The sequence below is a fragment of the Nyctereutes procyonoides genome, unplaced genomic scaffold, assembly GCF_905146905.1.
Source record: "Nyctereutes procyonoides isolate TBG_1078 unplaced genomic scaffold, NYPRO_anot_genome, whole genome shotgun sequence".
Lineage (NCBI taxonomy): Eukaryota > Metazoa > Chordata > Mammalia > Carnivora > Canidae > Nyctereutes > Nyctereutes procyonoides.
In genome coordinates this window covers 58,658,847-58,675,044 of record NW_026575046.1, presented here as the reverse complement: position 1 = coordinate 58,675,044, position 16,198 = coordinate 58,658,847, and the positions used below count along the sequence as shown (strand labels likewise).

General features: G+C 45.4%; 1 protein-coding gene across 1 annotated transcript; it reads left to right on the top strand.

Moving 5' to 3' along the window:
• Nucleotide 1: 1 nt before the first annotated feature.
• On the top strand, nucleotides 2–9,809 carry DYDC2 (DPY30 domain containing 2). Its single transcript, XM_055325280.1, is given in 4 exon segments — nucleotides 2–121; nucleotides 4,591–4,747; nucleotides 5,102–5,224; nucleotides 9,332–9,809. Coding segments are annotated over 3 exon segments (531 nt in total). The 5' UTR covers nucleotides 2–121; nucleotides 4,591–4,600; the 3' UTR covers nucleotides 9,593–9,809.
• Nucleotides 9,810–16,198: the final 6,389 nt, after the last annotated feature.

Below are 16,198 nucleotides of genomic sequence, written 5' to 3'. Positions count from 1 at the left end.
GCGCTGGGCGTCCGCGCTGGGCATGCGCACACCCGACGCGCGCACCTACCGGCCCCGCGAGGCGCGTCCCGTCGCTAGGCAACGAGCGCGCGCCCCGGACCCAGGCGGCTCCCTGCACGCGGTAGGGGCGCGAGGGGCGGGCGGAGAGCCGGGGCTCGGGTGGGAGAGCTGGGGCGCCGGGGCACGCGGGGCGGGCGGGCGGCGGGGAGGACGGGGCGCGGGTGTGGCGGGGCCTGCGACCTGCGGGAGGGAGGACCGAACCTGCGACCTGCGGGAGGGAGGATCGAGCCCGCGACCTGTGGGAGGGAGGACGGAGCAGGGCCTACGACCTGCGGGCTGGGAGGATGGAGCCGAGCCTGAGACCTGCGGGCTGGGAGGATGGAGCAGGGCCTGAGACCTGCGGGCTGGGAGGATGGAGCGGGCCTGCGACCTGCGTGCCGGGAGGACGGGGCCTGCGACCTGTGGACAGCAAGGATGGAACGGAGCCGGTGGGCAGGGAGGACGGAGCTGAGCTTGCGACCTGCAGGCTGGGAGGACGGAGCCAGCCGCGGGCAGGCCCGTGTGCACTGGGAGGGCCGGGGGCAGAGGGGTCGTGAGACAGGCCGCAGAGGGCGCCTGCCCACCCAGGCTGGGAAAGTCCCGTGGCCCCCTGCCGCCTCCGGCTCCTCACCTTTGGGGTTGCTGGTGACCCCACCTGGCCCCTCTCGGGACCAGCGCAGGTGCCCCTGCCTCCGGAAGGCCCCGCCTCCACCGCAGCAGGTCTTCCCTGACCTAGTGTTTTGTGGACAACCCTCTGCTAGCATTTCCCAGGTTCTGGATTAATCTGTGTTGGGCGGTGCTGGGCAGGAGCGGCCTCAGCCCACGGCGGTTGAGGCCAGGAGTACCAGAGTGGGCGCTGACAGCTGGGAAGAAGCGGAGGCTCATGCCCGGGCCAGCAAGCCAGAGCCTTCGCAGATTAAGTCAAAAAATACTCTCGAGCACCCACCGTGCGCCTAGCCCTGGGAGTGTGGTGTGGGAAGGCCATCTCTGTGCTTCCCGGCCTGCCTCCTGGGTTGCTAGGTGGTGAACAGGGAGGGCCGTGAACTGACTCCCAGAGGAGCTCTAGGAAAACTAGGCCCCTCTCCTCTGCTAAGTGTGCCCTTCAGTTTGTGGAGAGAGGGCTGCAAAAGGCACCTCTTTGGCCCCTCCCTCTCCTGGCCTTGAGCTGTGGCTCTGTCATTCTGGCTCTCTTGTCTTTGCATCAAGTTTTAGCAAACTGTCAGGCTCCAAATTTCATGGAGACCATGGATGAAAACGTGCAATTTAGAGCAGATGCTTCCTCCAGAAAGGATTTGCGGCCTACACAGGAGAGCAGGCGCTCAGGGGCTGGAAAGTGGAGAGGCTTTTGGCAGAGTGGGGATTCCGCTCCCTGGGAAGGGCGGTTCTCCTGCCATAAAGGCAAAGTAGATCTTTAACTGAATCACATGGGGATTTTGTTAAAATGCAGACTCTGACTGTGGAGGTAAGGGGTGGAACCTGAGAATGTGCATTTCCACAAGGTAATGCGATGCTGCTCATCAGGGACCACACTTTGAGTGAAAGGGGTGCAGAAGATTGTTCATACCGGTGCACTGGTTCAGGTGGGCCACAGGTTCACAGAAGCACAACACCATGTACCCCCATCCCCACCTTCCACTGTTATCCCAAACTCAGTGGCTTTAAACACATTTATTCTCTTGTACTTTTTGAAGCCAGAATCAAGAATAAGTCTTACAGAGCTGAAACCAAAGTGTCAGCAGAGCTGGTTCTCTCAGCAGGCTCTGGGGAGGATGCATGCATGTCCTTGCCTTTTCCAGCTTCACAGGCCACCCACAATCCTTGGCTCATGACCCTGGATCACATCACCTTTTCTCCCTCAACTTCCACCATCACATCTCCTTGTTCCCTGTCTGACCTTACTGTGTCCCGATTATAAAGACACCTTGGGATTACAGTGACCCTCCCTGATGATCCAGTATCATCTTCCCAAATCAAAATCCCTAACTTCATCACATCTGCAAAGTCCCTTTTGCCATACAAAGTAACATATTTCATGGGTTCCGGGTATTAGGATTTAGACACTTTGGGGAGCCATTACTCAGCCCTACCACACTGTGTATTTCCAAAGAAAAATTACATTTTCTTACATACTCATATTTCAGTGACCAAAATCAGGATATTTAACCTTGACACACTTCTTATTTTGGGGGGGAGGGGAAGAATGTGAGCCCACCAGGGGGAGGCGCAGAGGAAGAGAGAGAGAATCTTAAGCGGACTCCATGCTCAGCATAGAGCCTGATTGGGGGTGGGGGGGCAGCTCCATCTCACGACCCTGAGATCATGACCTGAGCAGAAATCAGGAGTCAGGTGCTTAACCGACTGAGCCACCCAGATGGCCCAAATGTGATACACTTCTATTATGTAATGCACAATTCACATTCAGTTTCCTCAATAACACTTTATAAAATTCTTTTTTCTGGTTCAGACTCAATCCAGAATCATGTATTCCATGCATTTTTAGGCCTGTTTAGGCTCCTTTGATCTGGAATGGTTCCTCCTCTTTCTTTGTCTTTCACGATCTTGACATTTGTTAAGAGTACAGGCCAGTAGCAAACTGTCTCAACTTGGCTTTGTTCGTTATTTCCTCAATTAGACTCAAGTTTTGCGTTTTGGGCAGGACTCCACAGAAATATATTTCATCCCGCTAAGAAGTGCGTCCCACCAGGAGACACATGGTGTCATTTTGTCCCTTGATTAGTGATGTTTACTTAGATGGCTTGACTGAGGTTATGCAGGTCTCACCACTGTAAAGTTCCTGTATTTCCTCTTGAAATCGATACATAATTTATGGGGAGAAACTTTGAGACTATATGAATATCCTATTCTTTATCAAATATTCATTGATTTTTAGGACTCACTGATGATTCTGGCTTGATGCAGTTATACTATAATGGTCACAGAATGTTGACTTAAAAAAAAAAAACTCCATGATTCTTTCATGTTTATTAGTTGACATTTTACCTTAAGAACTTCCCTTCTTGGGATCCCTGGGTGGCGCAGTGGTTTGGAGCCTGCCTTTGGCCCAGGGCGCGATCCTGGAGACCTGGGATCGAATCCCACGTCGGGCTCCTGGTGCATGGAGCCTGCTTCTCCCTCGGCCTGTGTCTCTGCCTCTCTCTCTCCCTCTCTCTGTGTGACTATCATAAATAAAAAAAAAAAAAGAACTTCCCTTCTCTCCCCTTCTCTCACTCACCTATCTGTTCTTATATCGATTCACAGATTTTAAAATTTTATTCAATTCGTTATAATCCATTATAGTCATTATTTATTTCGATGGTCTAAATTGCCCCTGATTGGACTAGTAGCAGCCCTCTTCCAGCTGGCTCCTGTGTCCTTAAACCATTTATTTTCTAACATGGATGAGATAATGCTCCAGGCTTCTTGGGCCTTCCCTGCCCCAACATTGGAATTCACCATTTCTCTAAGGAGCCCTGATTGCTCTTAAGTGACAAAGGCTATTTCAGATCAAGTTCCCTATGCTCAGCGTGTTCATTGCACTTAAATGTCTTTACTTCTAGGCTTTTGCAATGGAAAAAGCTAGGAAGTATTCTTTTTCTATATGCATATCTATGTATCTTTCCTTCCTTACACTGAAAAACACCTCCAGAAAATGTTAAGACTGGAATCGAACCTTCATTAGTCACTTTATTATTAGCTCTTTTGGACTTAAAATACATAAACTTCAGAAATAGGGAGCTGGTCAGAAACAGGCTGGGTGTTAGTTCATTTTATGTCACAGTCTCCAATGTAATAGCTAATATTTATTAAACACCATGTACCAGGCTAAGTGCTTTACATGTATTTGTTATCTCTTCTAATCCCCACAATTATGAGGCACATATATTTATTATTTTGTTCTACAGATGAGAAAACCAAGGCTCAGAGAGACCAAGCACCAGGATCGGAATTCGGTCCATCTGTTCCTGGAGCGTGTTCAGGCTGCTGCTCTTCACCGCCACCCCTAACCTGTGCTCTAACTCAGGCTACATGGCCTCCAGCTCCTGAAATCTGGCTAATAGTAAACACCAGGGCATCAGCTCAACCTCCTGTAGTTTCTTGCTTGGGCACCCATCTTATCTATGTCACAGATGACTGTAGCTTCCAACCTCAAAATAGCACAGCTTGCTGGGTCCTTAGAGCCCCTCTTGGGACCTCCCACCTGCTCAATTATTTCCTCCCTACTCAAGGGTAGAGATCTGTGGGTAAGTGGAGAACTTAGCCACCCTTAACCACCAATTGATAAATCAAGCTCCTCTCAGTCCTCATGAGCCCCCAGGACCTATTATTATCTGAGAACACAAGATAGCTGGAGAGCTTAAAAAAAAAAAAAAAGTCCATTTGAATCAGTAAGAGTAATTGACAAGTATGTATTTGTTGTTTTTTGGGGGAAGGGTGGCATCCCGAAGTATCTCATATTTATCCTGAAATGAATCCAAATTGCCTAGAATGTGTCTATTTTAAAAATCAGATTTGCTGTATAAAGTAATGTGACTCTGCTATGATGTTTCCCAGGCCCACAAGAATGGAAACTGAGTACCTGAAGAAGTGCTTCGGAAATTGCCTGAGCCGGGCGCTGGTGGATGTGGCGAAGGTTCGGCCCAGTGACCCTATAGAGTACCTGGCTCACTGGCTTTATCATTACAGGAAAATAGCTAAAGTAAAAGAGGAGGTGTGTATATGCACAGAGTTGTCTTGGGGAGGGCTTTCCAGCTTTCTCACAGTCATTTGAAATCCAAAGCAGGATTCCAGGCCTAGCCCAGAAAGGTTCTTAGTTTATTCCGCTTGTGAGATCCCTTCGGCCCAGATGTTCCTGAAGTGCAGGGAGTCTGGGGGTGAGGAAGGAATCTAGCTCAGAGGAGTTGTGGGATTGGTGGGTTTGGAGCCACTAGCCAGCAAAAGCTGGTCACAGGAGCAAACTCGGGAGGCCCACAGGGCCCGGGCCTGTGGTCTGTTTCAGTGAGGGGTGGCCCATTTGTCCAGGCTTCCCAGGGGCTGGCCTGATTCAGCTCTCTCCTCACTCCAGGAGAGCCAAGCGAAGATCCTGCTGCAGGAAGAATATGGTAATAGCCTCAAAGAAACAGAAATGACAGAAATGCTGAAGCAAGAGGAGTGTCAGATTCAACAGAAGAGTGAAAAGTCTCACAAGGTGGGAAGAGGAACCCAGCAGCGGGCAGGTGACACCCCAGTGGTGGGTACTGGGAAATCCAAGGGCCAGCGAGGCCACAGCGCACAGTACACTGAGGCTCTGCACCTTGCTCGTCCTTCTATCTCCTTATGTTTATCTGTAAATCAATTGTATTGATGATCCTGGTGATCGAAAAGAGGAAAGGTTGAAAGGCAAATCCATTTTAGATTTCAGGAACTACTTTAGATGTTACTGGTTTTAAAAAATTGGATTTTTGTAAAAATCTAAGTCATTTGGAAATAATATATTTCCTTACAGGATCTTTGGAACCCTTACTTTTCTTTTCTTTTTTAAGATTTTATTTCTTTATTCAGGAGAGACAGAGAGAGAGAGAGAGAGAGGCAGAGACACAGGCAGAGGGAGAAGCAGGCTCCATGCAAGGAGCCCCATGATGGGGGGTGGGGTGGGGGACGACTGGGTCTTAGGATCCTGGGATCATGCCCTGAGCTGAAGGGAGATGCTCAACCACTGAGCCACCCAGGTGCCCCCTAGGAACCCTTTTCAAAAGTTATTCGGTATTTCAGAAACCAAATATGGTTTTCAGTATATATCATTTTATTTATTATATACTACTTATTTAAGTGTTTCAGTTACTGTCTGCTATTTATTTATCGAGCTGCAGATGCCTTCTCTATGATGCTGTAATCCTGGTGGTAAAGTATTACCTTCTTGTAGTTGGAAACTGCTGTGTGTTCATTATTCTGACAAGCGTATCTTTTATCTCCCATGATTTTTACCACCACCTTCTGAAAAACACCTTGTGCTGATTTTGTGCTTTCTACAAAGTGCATGATACCTGGATAGGGAATTGACTCACAGGGCCTGATATCTGACATCCTTCCAGCTATCACTGTATCCTGTGCATTGAAATCCTCAGTGCCTTTTTGTACACTTCTCTAGCTTTTGCTAGTTTCCAAAGTGACTTTGATGAAGAGACATGAAACTATTTAGCTTATATACACTCACGCCACTATGCTCAGCTCGCCTCATAATTCATAGATTTATTTTTATTTATTTATTTATCCTTTAAATTTTTTTATTTATATATTAATGGAAAACAGATTGAGAGAGGCAGAGACATAGGCAGAGAGAGAAGCAGGATCCCTGCTGGGAGCCCTACGTGGGACTTGATCCTGGGACCACAGTGTCATGCCCTGAGCCAAAGGCTCAACCACTGAGCCACCCGGGCGCCCCCGTAGATTTATTTTTTGAGTCTGGATGTTTGGTAGGTAAATTAAGTCAAAAGAAAGGTAGTTTCATGCTATTGTTTGACACTAGTCTAAAGGAACTCTCCCCAAGGAATAATTCATTCTTTGAATGGTGTCTGGAAGAGAGTAGGGGGAGGTCATGAAGCAGAAGTTGTCATCCCCTTACTGCCCCCTCTAATCCCTTTCTAAGGCCACTGCTTTCCTGTTAACAGAAATACCTCTCTATATAAGGCAGGGAAATACTTCCCAAAACTCCACCCTAGTTTTATGAAGTCTTTATTAAAGAAAACTTTGCTCACATTAATGTTTTGAGTTTTCCCACTGAGTTACACCCAGGAGTTTTACACCCTGTGGCAATATTCCTTTGCAAGATTTAGATGAGTAAAAGGTATGCCTTCTTCTGCCAACTGTGAGACAAAGGCAATTGTCAGGGATGATGGGAGTGAGAGACTGCAGGTTGCCTGGACTAAGCAAATTCTCAGTTTTAAGAAAGAATTTGTGTGCAAATTGATGCCCTTTTGTTAGAAGGAATCAGGGAGGCCCAATAGGGATCTTAACACAAAGCTTACCTGGCCAGGGAGAGCTACTCTTATAGTAAAAATGGAAAGAGGTGGGTAGTGGGCAAAAAAGTGGAAGTCTCTCAAATAAAATGAGATTCTAAGGTCTCATTTCTCCTTGGCTCAAGGCAAATTGCAAACTATTCCTTGCCACTGGACATTTTTCAGATTTTGAGTCACTAGTGCTATTAAATCTGGTCTCAAATAGGCCCAAGATAGGTTGCATAAAATATCAGCAAGCCTGCTGATGGGTTTTTTATGCACATACTCAAAGCTTTGCAAAAGTTCCCTTAATGTCTTAAAACCATCATTGCTTGCATATACCTTAGAAAGTCTTTGAATACCCCAGATTGAACACTACTGGTCCAGTGGGTGTGTCAAAAAGAGCAGTAGAAACAGCCCCGTGTGTGGTAGAGATCATATCCAATTATAGGAATCAAGAAGAGATATTTAGAAGAGGTAGCGTTTGAGTCAGGCCTAAAAAAAAAAGCTAGTGAAAGTCACCCTTGTATTGGTTTCTCCTTCTTAAGCTAAGGCAGTTTTGAGTCAGTAAGCCATAATTGTAAGTTTGAAAACAATCCCTTTGTTTATAAAAAGGTAGCCTTACAAATGTTTTATAAATATATTTTTATGGAGTCAATGCATAGATTTGCGGCACAGACTCACAGCACTTTGAAGTTAGAAGGGTCTTATAGGTCACATGGGCAAATAGTGTCCTCTGTGCAGTGTCCCACAGAGATGCAGGGACAGGCGACCAGGAGAGCTTAAGCTCCATAGACCCCGCCCTCACCAGGGGCTGCAATCACATAGATGCTAGACTATGTGATAGCCTCTCGTAGATCATTGAGACTGAATTTCTTTATTTTATTTTTTTCTCTGTGCTTCAGTTTGGATCATATCTATTGATCTGTCTTCAAGTTTACTGACCTTTTCTCCTGTAATGCCCAATATACTATTTAGAGATTCCGTGAAAATTTTTTTTTTCATTTCAGATGTTATTCTTTTCAATTATAGAATTTCTGTCTGGTTCCTTTATAATTTCCATCTTCTTTGCTTATCTACCCTATGTTTTCACTCATTGTGCCCATTTTTTCTCCTTTACATTTTTGAAAATATTTCTCATAGCCATTTTAAGTCCTTGGCTGCAAGTCCATGGTCTTTGTCATTTTGGGGTTTCTTTCTTTCTTTCTTTCTTTCTTTCTTTCTTTCTTTCTTTCTTTCTTTCTTTCAAGATTTTATTTATTTATTTGGCAGAGAGAGAGAAAGCACAAGCAGGGAGTAGGGGACAGAGAAAGAAGCAGACTCACCCTGAACAGGGAGCCGATCTTGGGGCTCTATCCCAGGACGCTGGGATCATGACCTGAGCCAAAGGCAGATGTTCAATTGGTTGAGCCACCCAGGCATTGGGATCTCTTTTCTTTCTTTCTTTCTTTCTTTCTTTCTTTCTTTCTTTCTTTCTTTCTTTCTTTCTTTCTTTCTTTCTTCTTTCTTTCTTTCTTTCTTTCTTTCTTTCTTTCTTTCTTTCTTTCTTTCTTTCTTAGATTTTATTTATTTATTTGGCAGAGAGAGAGAAAGCACAAGCAGGGAGTAGGGGACAGAGGAAGAAGCAGACTCACCCTGAACAGGGAGCCGATCTTGGGGCTCTATCCCAGGACGCTGGGATCATGACCTGAGCCAAAGGCAGATGTTCAATTGGTTGAGCCACCCAGGCATTGGGATCTCTTTTCTTTCTTTCTTTCTTTCTTTCTTTCTTTCTTTCTTTCTTTCTTTCTTTCTTTCTTTCTTTATTTCTTCTTTCTTTTTTAAGATTTTATTTATTTATTCATGAGAGACACAGAGAGAAGCAGAGACACAGGCAGAGGGAGAAGCAGGCACCATGCAGGGAACCCGATGTAGGACTGGATCCCTGGAACGGGATTACACCCTGAGTCAAACGCAGATGCTCAACCACTGAGCAACCCAGGTGTCCCATTGGGGTCTCTTTCTATTATATGCTTTTTTTCTAGAATATGGTTCGTATGTCTAGTAATTATTACTTGTGTGCTGAACATTGTAGATGATACTCTATAGGGAATCTAGATTATGTTGTTTCCTTTCAATGGTGTTGATTTTTATTCTGGCAGGCAGTAAAATTATTGATGAATCATTTTGATTCTATCTGATTTGTTTTATGCTTTGCTAGAGCAGATGTGTTTCAATTTAGTTATTAGTCTTGGGCATGAAAATGGCAATGTTGTGTTCTTGGCATGCTGAGTGTGTTTTAGTCTCTGCTAATGACTCTTTTGCTTTTTTGTTTTGTTTAGCCACTGATATCTGTAGCTAGTTCCACAAAGAAGACCGCATTCATACAAGAGAACACAAAACCCCTTGAGAAGGATTCCACGAAACAGGACTCTCTGCCAGGTACTTCCAGTATGATTCCAGGAATGCCTCAATAGATTCCTCCTCGAGAGTCATCTGGCCAGACTGACTGTAATGTCAAAACTCTGCAAGAAATAAATTACTAGGCTTTTCAGCATGAAATTGCTCCCCAAATGTATCCTGGCTCCAAATTTCTTTCTTAAGTTATCAAAAAGTGGATGATTCTCACGATGCTTCTCCCAAAGCTGCAAACTGAGAAAATGGCCAGATAGGCGCTGAAGATGGTAACTATGTGGATTAAACCAAGATTGGAGGGCTGTGGAAGGAGGTGTCATGCCAGGACTCTCCAGCCGAAGGTCTGTTCTAGTAGCTGTGAAAACACTTGAATCATGTAAACATTTGAACTACTGATAGGATAAAATAAACTCATGAGGATTTTAAATAAGTAACCAAAAGACTTTTTCCTCTTTGATTTTTTTTTTTTTTTTTGAGATGGTTAAAACCCATCCATCTCATGTGTTCATGTCTTGACTTTAGGTGAACTTGCCAGTCAGGCCTAGAGTGCTTACACATGTCCTAGAGTATCCCTGTGTTACTGACAATAGGTATTTTAATACAGCTCCAATGACAGTAAAGCTCAAAGAGTGTTGTGGCCACACACCAAGAGGGTATGACATGGTTATTACTTCCATGATGAGGCTTTTGGGGAAGAAGAGGATGGGCTTCCCAAGCTGGCTTGAAAATGGCCTGAGGTAGCGAGGAAAGGAGACTGGTTTGGGGTTTGCACAGGTGTCAGGAGTGGGCCCAGGTAGGAGAGTTCTTATCCTTGGGGAGAAGCTTATCTTGTTTGGAACTCCCACTGTGCCAAAATCAGAGCACCTGAGTTTATCAGCTTGCCCAGAGGCGGGGAAGAGGGAGCAGTGAAGTCAAAAGTTGTCAGCAGTCAGACACCAAAAGAATGGAGTTGGACTTTTTCACAGAGGCCAAACCTGGGAAACGCTGAGTGGCCTGGACCCACTCAGTCTTTGGGTTAAGTGCTCTGGGCGGGTGCTGAGGTCCTTACTTCTAATTTGCACCTGGTGGGTGGGCAGGCAGCCACACTTTCCAGAGTAGCTGGAAAAAGCCAAAGGATCCAAAAACCCACACATGGGAGCAAAGAGAGCTTTCTAGAGGACCCACAGGCATCTTGGGTGGATGGGGTGGTATCTGCAGCATCCCCAGCAAGAAGGTGTAGTCTGGAAAGCTGATCTTCTACTTGGGGGCAGGCTTCTCTTGGACATCACAATCTGTGTGGGGTAAGTTGTAACTTTTGTCCACTTTAAAGGATTCCATACTTTTGCCTTTGATCATTCTTTGGCCCTAGTGTTTGATTATACCACTGGGTGGTGAAAATGTAAGCAATCTCTACTAATGTTTTGTTGCACTCTTGCCAAGTTTGCCTTTTCTGTTGTTATTTTGTTTCTGAAAAGTTGTTAGAATTCACTTTCATGGGCACAAATCTTAGCAGGCCTCTGCTGACCTACCTATGGATTGCTAAATCAAAAGGTATTTGCAGGGATCCCTGGGTGGCGCAGCGGTTTGGCGCCTGCCTTTGGCCCAGGGCGCGATCCTGGAGACCCGGGATCGAATCCCACGTCGGGCTCCCGGCGCATGGAGCCTGCTTCTCCCTCTGCCTGTGTCTCTGCCTCTCTCTCTCTCTCTCTCTCTCTCTCTCTCTCTCTCTCTGTGACTATCAGAAAAAAAGATAAAAAAAAAATTCAAAATTTAAAAAAAACAAAAAAAAAACAAAAGGTATTTGCATCTTGGGGACAAATGAACGGACATTTCATTGAAGAGTATATACATATGACAAATAAGTCCATGAAAATATGTTCAACTCCATTAACCATTATGGAAATGCAAATTAAAATCACCATGGTGCGTCACTACACACTGGTCAGGATAGCTAGAGTTAAAAAATAGTGACAACAGGGGCTCCTGGGTGGCTCAGTCAGTTAAGCATCTGACTCTTGATTTCAGCTCAGGTCAGGACCTCAGGGTTGTGAGATCGAGCCCCGTGTTGGGCTCTGTGCTGAGTGTGGAGCCTGTTTGAGATTCTCTCTCTTCCTCTCTCCTTCTGTACCCCACTCCCTTTCTCCCTCCCCAAAAAAGTTTAATTTTTAAAAAGTTGATAAAATTCTCACCTTATGTACACTCTGTTTTCAAACACCCTCAGTTATCTCACTAATATACTGGAGTTTTCATTTTAAAAAGAAAATTTTATCTTTTATCTTTAATTGCAATCAGTGTTGCCCCATTGCCACCTGGAAAGCTAGACTAATGTATACTACCATTCAAAAATGGCATTTCTTTTTTTTTTTAAGTTTGTTTGTTTATTTATTTATTTATTTATTTGAGAGAATGAGAACATGAATAGTGAGGTGGGGCAGAGGGAGAGGCAGAAGCAGACTCCCCACCAAGAGGGGAACCCAACGTGGGGCTCGATCCCAGGACCCTGAGATCATGGCCTGAGCTGTAGGCAGACGCTTAACCGACCAAGCCACCCAGGCGCCCCCTAAAGTGACCACTTCTTGATCCTCTTGCTGTACTGAGCTAGTTATTTTACTTTTATTTTCTGCTAATTTAATATGTGGAAAATAGTATAGTTCTTTATACATATTCCAGATACTGGACACCAATCAGATACATGTTTTTCAAATACATACTATCAATATTCCCTTTTGACGAATGAAAGATCTGAAGCACAAAAGACGGCAGTGAGCCTATTTGAGCCCACGTGGCTGGAAGCGGGAGAGCCAGTGTTCCAACTCCCAACACTTCAGTTCTAGAGTGAGGCCTCAAGGGCCTGACTTCCCTCATGGGCACAGCCCTCGGAGGAGCAGCCTCGGAAATCACCTGGTTAGGGCCACGGGCTCACGGCCTGGCTCATCCCTCTTCCAGCAGAGAAGGCTCTGGTCCACGGCTCAGGACACACTGGGTCATGACGGGTGACCAGAGGCTCATAGGCTCTACCAAGAGCTAGGTTTGCCCAGGGACTGAGTGGCAAAGCAACTCCCCTCTCCCCAGGGCTGTGGCTGGAGGTCACTGCCAATGCCCGGGCTGCCCCTTCCCATGGACGCGTCCTCTAGAGGAAGTGCGAGGCCTTCATGCAGTGTGTAGTCTTTCTCGCCTCTCTCCTAAGGTAACATTACATATCCTGCCTCTGACCCAGCTGGCTTTGCTTTCAGTGAGCAACTAAAGACGACCCTGAGGATGGACAACCATGTTTTCCTCACTAGCTCTCATGGTTGGCAGCTCTCTTCACAGGCCTCCCCCCCGACGGGCAGCTGCGATGGGCAGGAGTTTCCATGCTGAGTCCAGGGGAGATGTCCACCGACCACAGCGAGTCTAGTGCAGGGGGAGACAGTGCAAGACAACAGGTGAAAGACACCGCGTGGAGCACTTCCCCGGGAGGAGGGCATGTGCAAAGGCTCGGAGGCAGGAGGAGAACTCACTAGGGCATCCATGGGGTGCCCGGGTTGGAGCTGCCTGAGAGGCTCAGGGTGGAGGGGAAGAGTGGGATCTGGGAGAGGCTGGGGGGTGGGGAGCACTCCACAGAGAGTGGGAAGGAGAAGTCCAGAACGGTTCAGGGAGAAAGGAAGGGGCTGCATCAATTTGCTCCAAAATAATGGCTGATTTTGAAGTGACTTTAATATCAGGACCGTTCCCAAAGGGCAAAGGTTCAAGATGGAATGCTTTCCTCCCAAAGGACATGTGTCAGTCAGACTTTCTATACTGTTTTTTTTTTTTTAAGTTTTTCTTTTAATCCTAGTGTAGTTAACATATCATGTGGTCTTAGTTTCAGGTCCATACTAGAGTCCTTCAACACCTCCATGCATCAGCCGGGCTCATCGACAAGGGCACCGCTTAATCCCCATCACCTACTACCCGCCCCCCCCACCTCCCCTCGGTCACCATCAGTTTGTTCTCTAGAGTTAAGAGCCTGTTTCTTGGTTTGTGTGTGTGTGTGTGTCTCTCTCTCTTTTCCCCCCTTGACTCATTTATTTGTTTCGTCAATTCCACATACAGGGGCACCTGGGTGGCACCTGGGATGGAGTCAGGCCTCCTGCTTATAATCTCTCTCTCTCTCTCAAATAAATAAATAAAATCTTAAAGAAAGAAAGAAAGAAAGAAAGAAAGAAAGAAAGAAAGAAAGAAAGAAAGAAAGAAAAGAAAAGAAAAGAAACATACAGTTTAAGAAGCATGGTCTTTGTTTTCAAGACAACTATCTGACTCATGTTGGATATTTAATATGTACCGGGCACTATGCTAAGTGCTTAATTACATTACCTCATTCAGCTCTCTGAGCTCCCCGAGATGGGCACTCTAATAATCCCCGCGTTACAGCTCAGGAAACAACTGAGGCTGAGAGAGGAATGGTTGGCCCAAGGTCAGACAGCCGGGAGGTGGCATCCAGGTCTGCCTGTCTGGAGCTCACGCACTTGACTGCCAGGCTGGGTTGCCTCCCACTTACTGAGAGAGGAAGTCTAATTCCCCTGTCCATGGACATTTTGCTCCAAGTCAATTATTGTCTTCTTCTTACCTTTTAGATGAAATTAAATCTTCAAAGAGCTTTCAAATGATCATTGTTATCCAGAAGCATTTACGCTCACTTATGCATATTTTATTGTCTTGATTATCAGCCAAAATTAACCGATGCTCTAAGCATTTGCAACCCCAAACAGGATACTTCAAAATTTCATCTTAGGTCCTTTCGGGATGCTGTTATAGCCGTGAAAGTCATAAAGTCCACCAGCTAAAGTTTTTCCCAGTGACACAATAATGTCTTCCAGTGAAAATGTTCTTTTGAGTAAAAAGTACTGATTGATATCATTCTTATATTTCTGTATAGATTGTAAATATTTTTCAAATGGAATAATATCTTATAGGGAAAGAAATACCCCTTTAAAAATGTTTGGAGGGCAGCCCGGGTGGCTCAGCGGGTTGGCACCGCCTTCGGCCCAGGGCATGATCCTGGAGACTCAGGATCGAGTCCCACGTCGGGCTCCCTGCATGGAGCCTTCTTCTCCCTCTGCCTGTGTCTCTGCCTCTTTCTCTCTCTCTCTCTGTCTCTCATGAATAAATAAAAAATCTTAAAAAAAATGTTTGGAAAGAGGATAAGAAGGATGACCTTTGGGGAACAAATACAAAAGCTATGATCTCACAACCAGATTCATTAAGAATTTGAAAATGAAATAGCTTGTTTTAACCAAGAATGTGGCTTTAAGAGGATACTTGTCAATAAAGAAAAACCGGTGAGTGATTTGCACGGCAGGATTAAAATTTATGATTTGTGTGAAGATGCTTGGGATCCCTGGGTGGCTCGGTGGTTTAGCACCTGCCTTCAGCCCAGGGCATGATCCTGGAGACCTGGGATCGAGTCCCACATCAGGCTCCCTGTATGGAGCCTGCTTCTCCCTCTACCTGTCTCTCTCTCTCTCTCTCTCTCTCAAGAATAAATTAATAAAATCTTAAAAAAAAAAAAAGATGCTTGAGCCAGTAGCTCCTCAAGGAGGCTTACAACTGTGTCACATTGTATGTCTCATATTAGTAAAAGGAAAGTCCTCTAGGTCTTTCTGCTTTCAAGCTCTGTTTTTCAAGAAGAAATTTCTGATGTCTTTCAGCAAAAGGCAAGTCTGAATATCACAGAAAGAAGAGAATTTCAGTTAGTGTTCCCAGAAAGCAGACCTTTGGAAGTCATGGTCAGAAGTCATGCTGGCACCTGATAGGGTTTCTTGGGTCTGTGTCCTCTAGAGTCATAGTCAAAAGACACTCGTTCCAAAGGAATGTTTAGAAAAGGAAACAATTCTGTGGTTGCCACTGTCCAAAAGGACAACTCTTAGGAATAGAGATGACAGGATCCAAAGACACCATTGTCTGAAAATATCACACTTGTAGATAAGTTGAGGCAAAGTGAAATGGAATGATCAAAAATATCAAGAGACGACAGTTCATAAATAGGGTCGTTGGAGCAAAAATTGCTCTGTAAGAGGCACCAGAAAAGAAAAATCCACATATCATGCCAAGAAGGGAGAAATTCGTAAGAAAGCATCGCCCCTAATGATGAAACTCATGGCCATTTCAGCCAGACTGCCATCAATCCCCACCCCTCCTCTCAGATAGTCACTCCTGGGGACATATTTCAGAACCAAAATGGGGCATAATGCAATATCTCCACACCATTTGTCTGGAGAAACTAACTAGATGGATGCAAATAGCTGGGAAGAGACTTTGCAAGAATTATCACCAGGAGAGATAAATTCTAAGGATGAGCCTAACCAAGGAAAAACCTTTGTGAATAATGACCAATAGGAAGCAATTTTATGAGAAAAGTTAGCCAAGGGAAAATTCCTCGATATTCATCACTGTCATCAACAGTACATAAAATCAGTGTTTATGAGACCCCTCAAAAACCAGGTGCTGAATAAAGAGATTCCACGAGCAAAATTAGCCACAAAATAATTAGCTCAACAGGGTCCCTTGGAGGCCTGAATCCTTGGATAAACATATTCAAGACAAGGCTCTTCAAAAATTAGTGCATGTGGGGGTGCCTTGTTGGCTCAGTTGGTAGAGCATGTGACTCTTGATCTCAGGGTCATGAGTTTGAGTCCCATGTTGGACCTGGAGCCTACTTAAAAAAATTTTTTTTAAAGTAGTGTGCATGCGTGTGTGTGTGTGTGTGTGCACATGTAGCTCTCTCTCTCTCTCTCTCTTTTTTTAAAGACGTGATTGGGGCATATTCTTTAAGTGACATCAGTGGATATCTCATC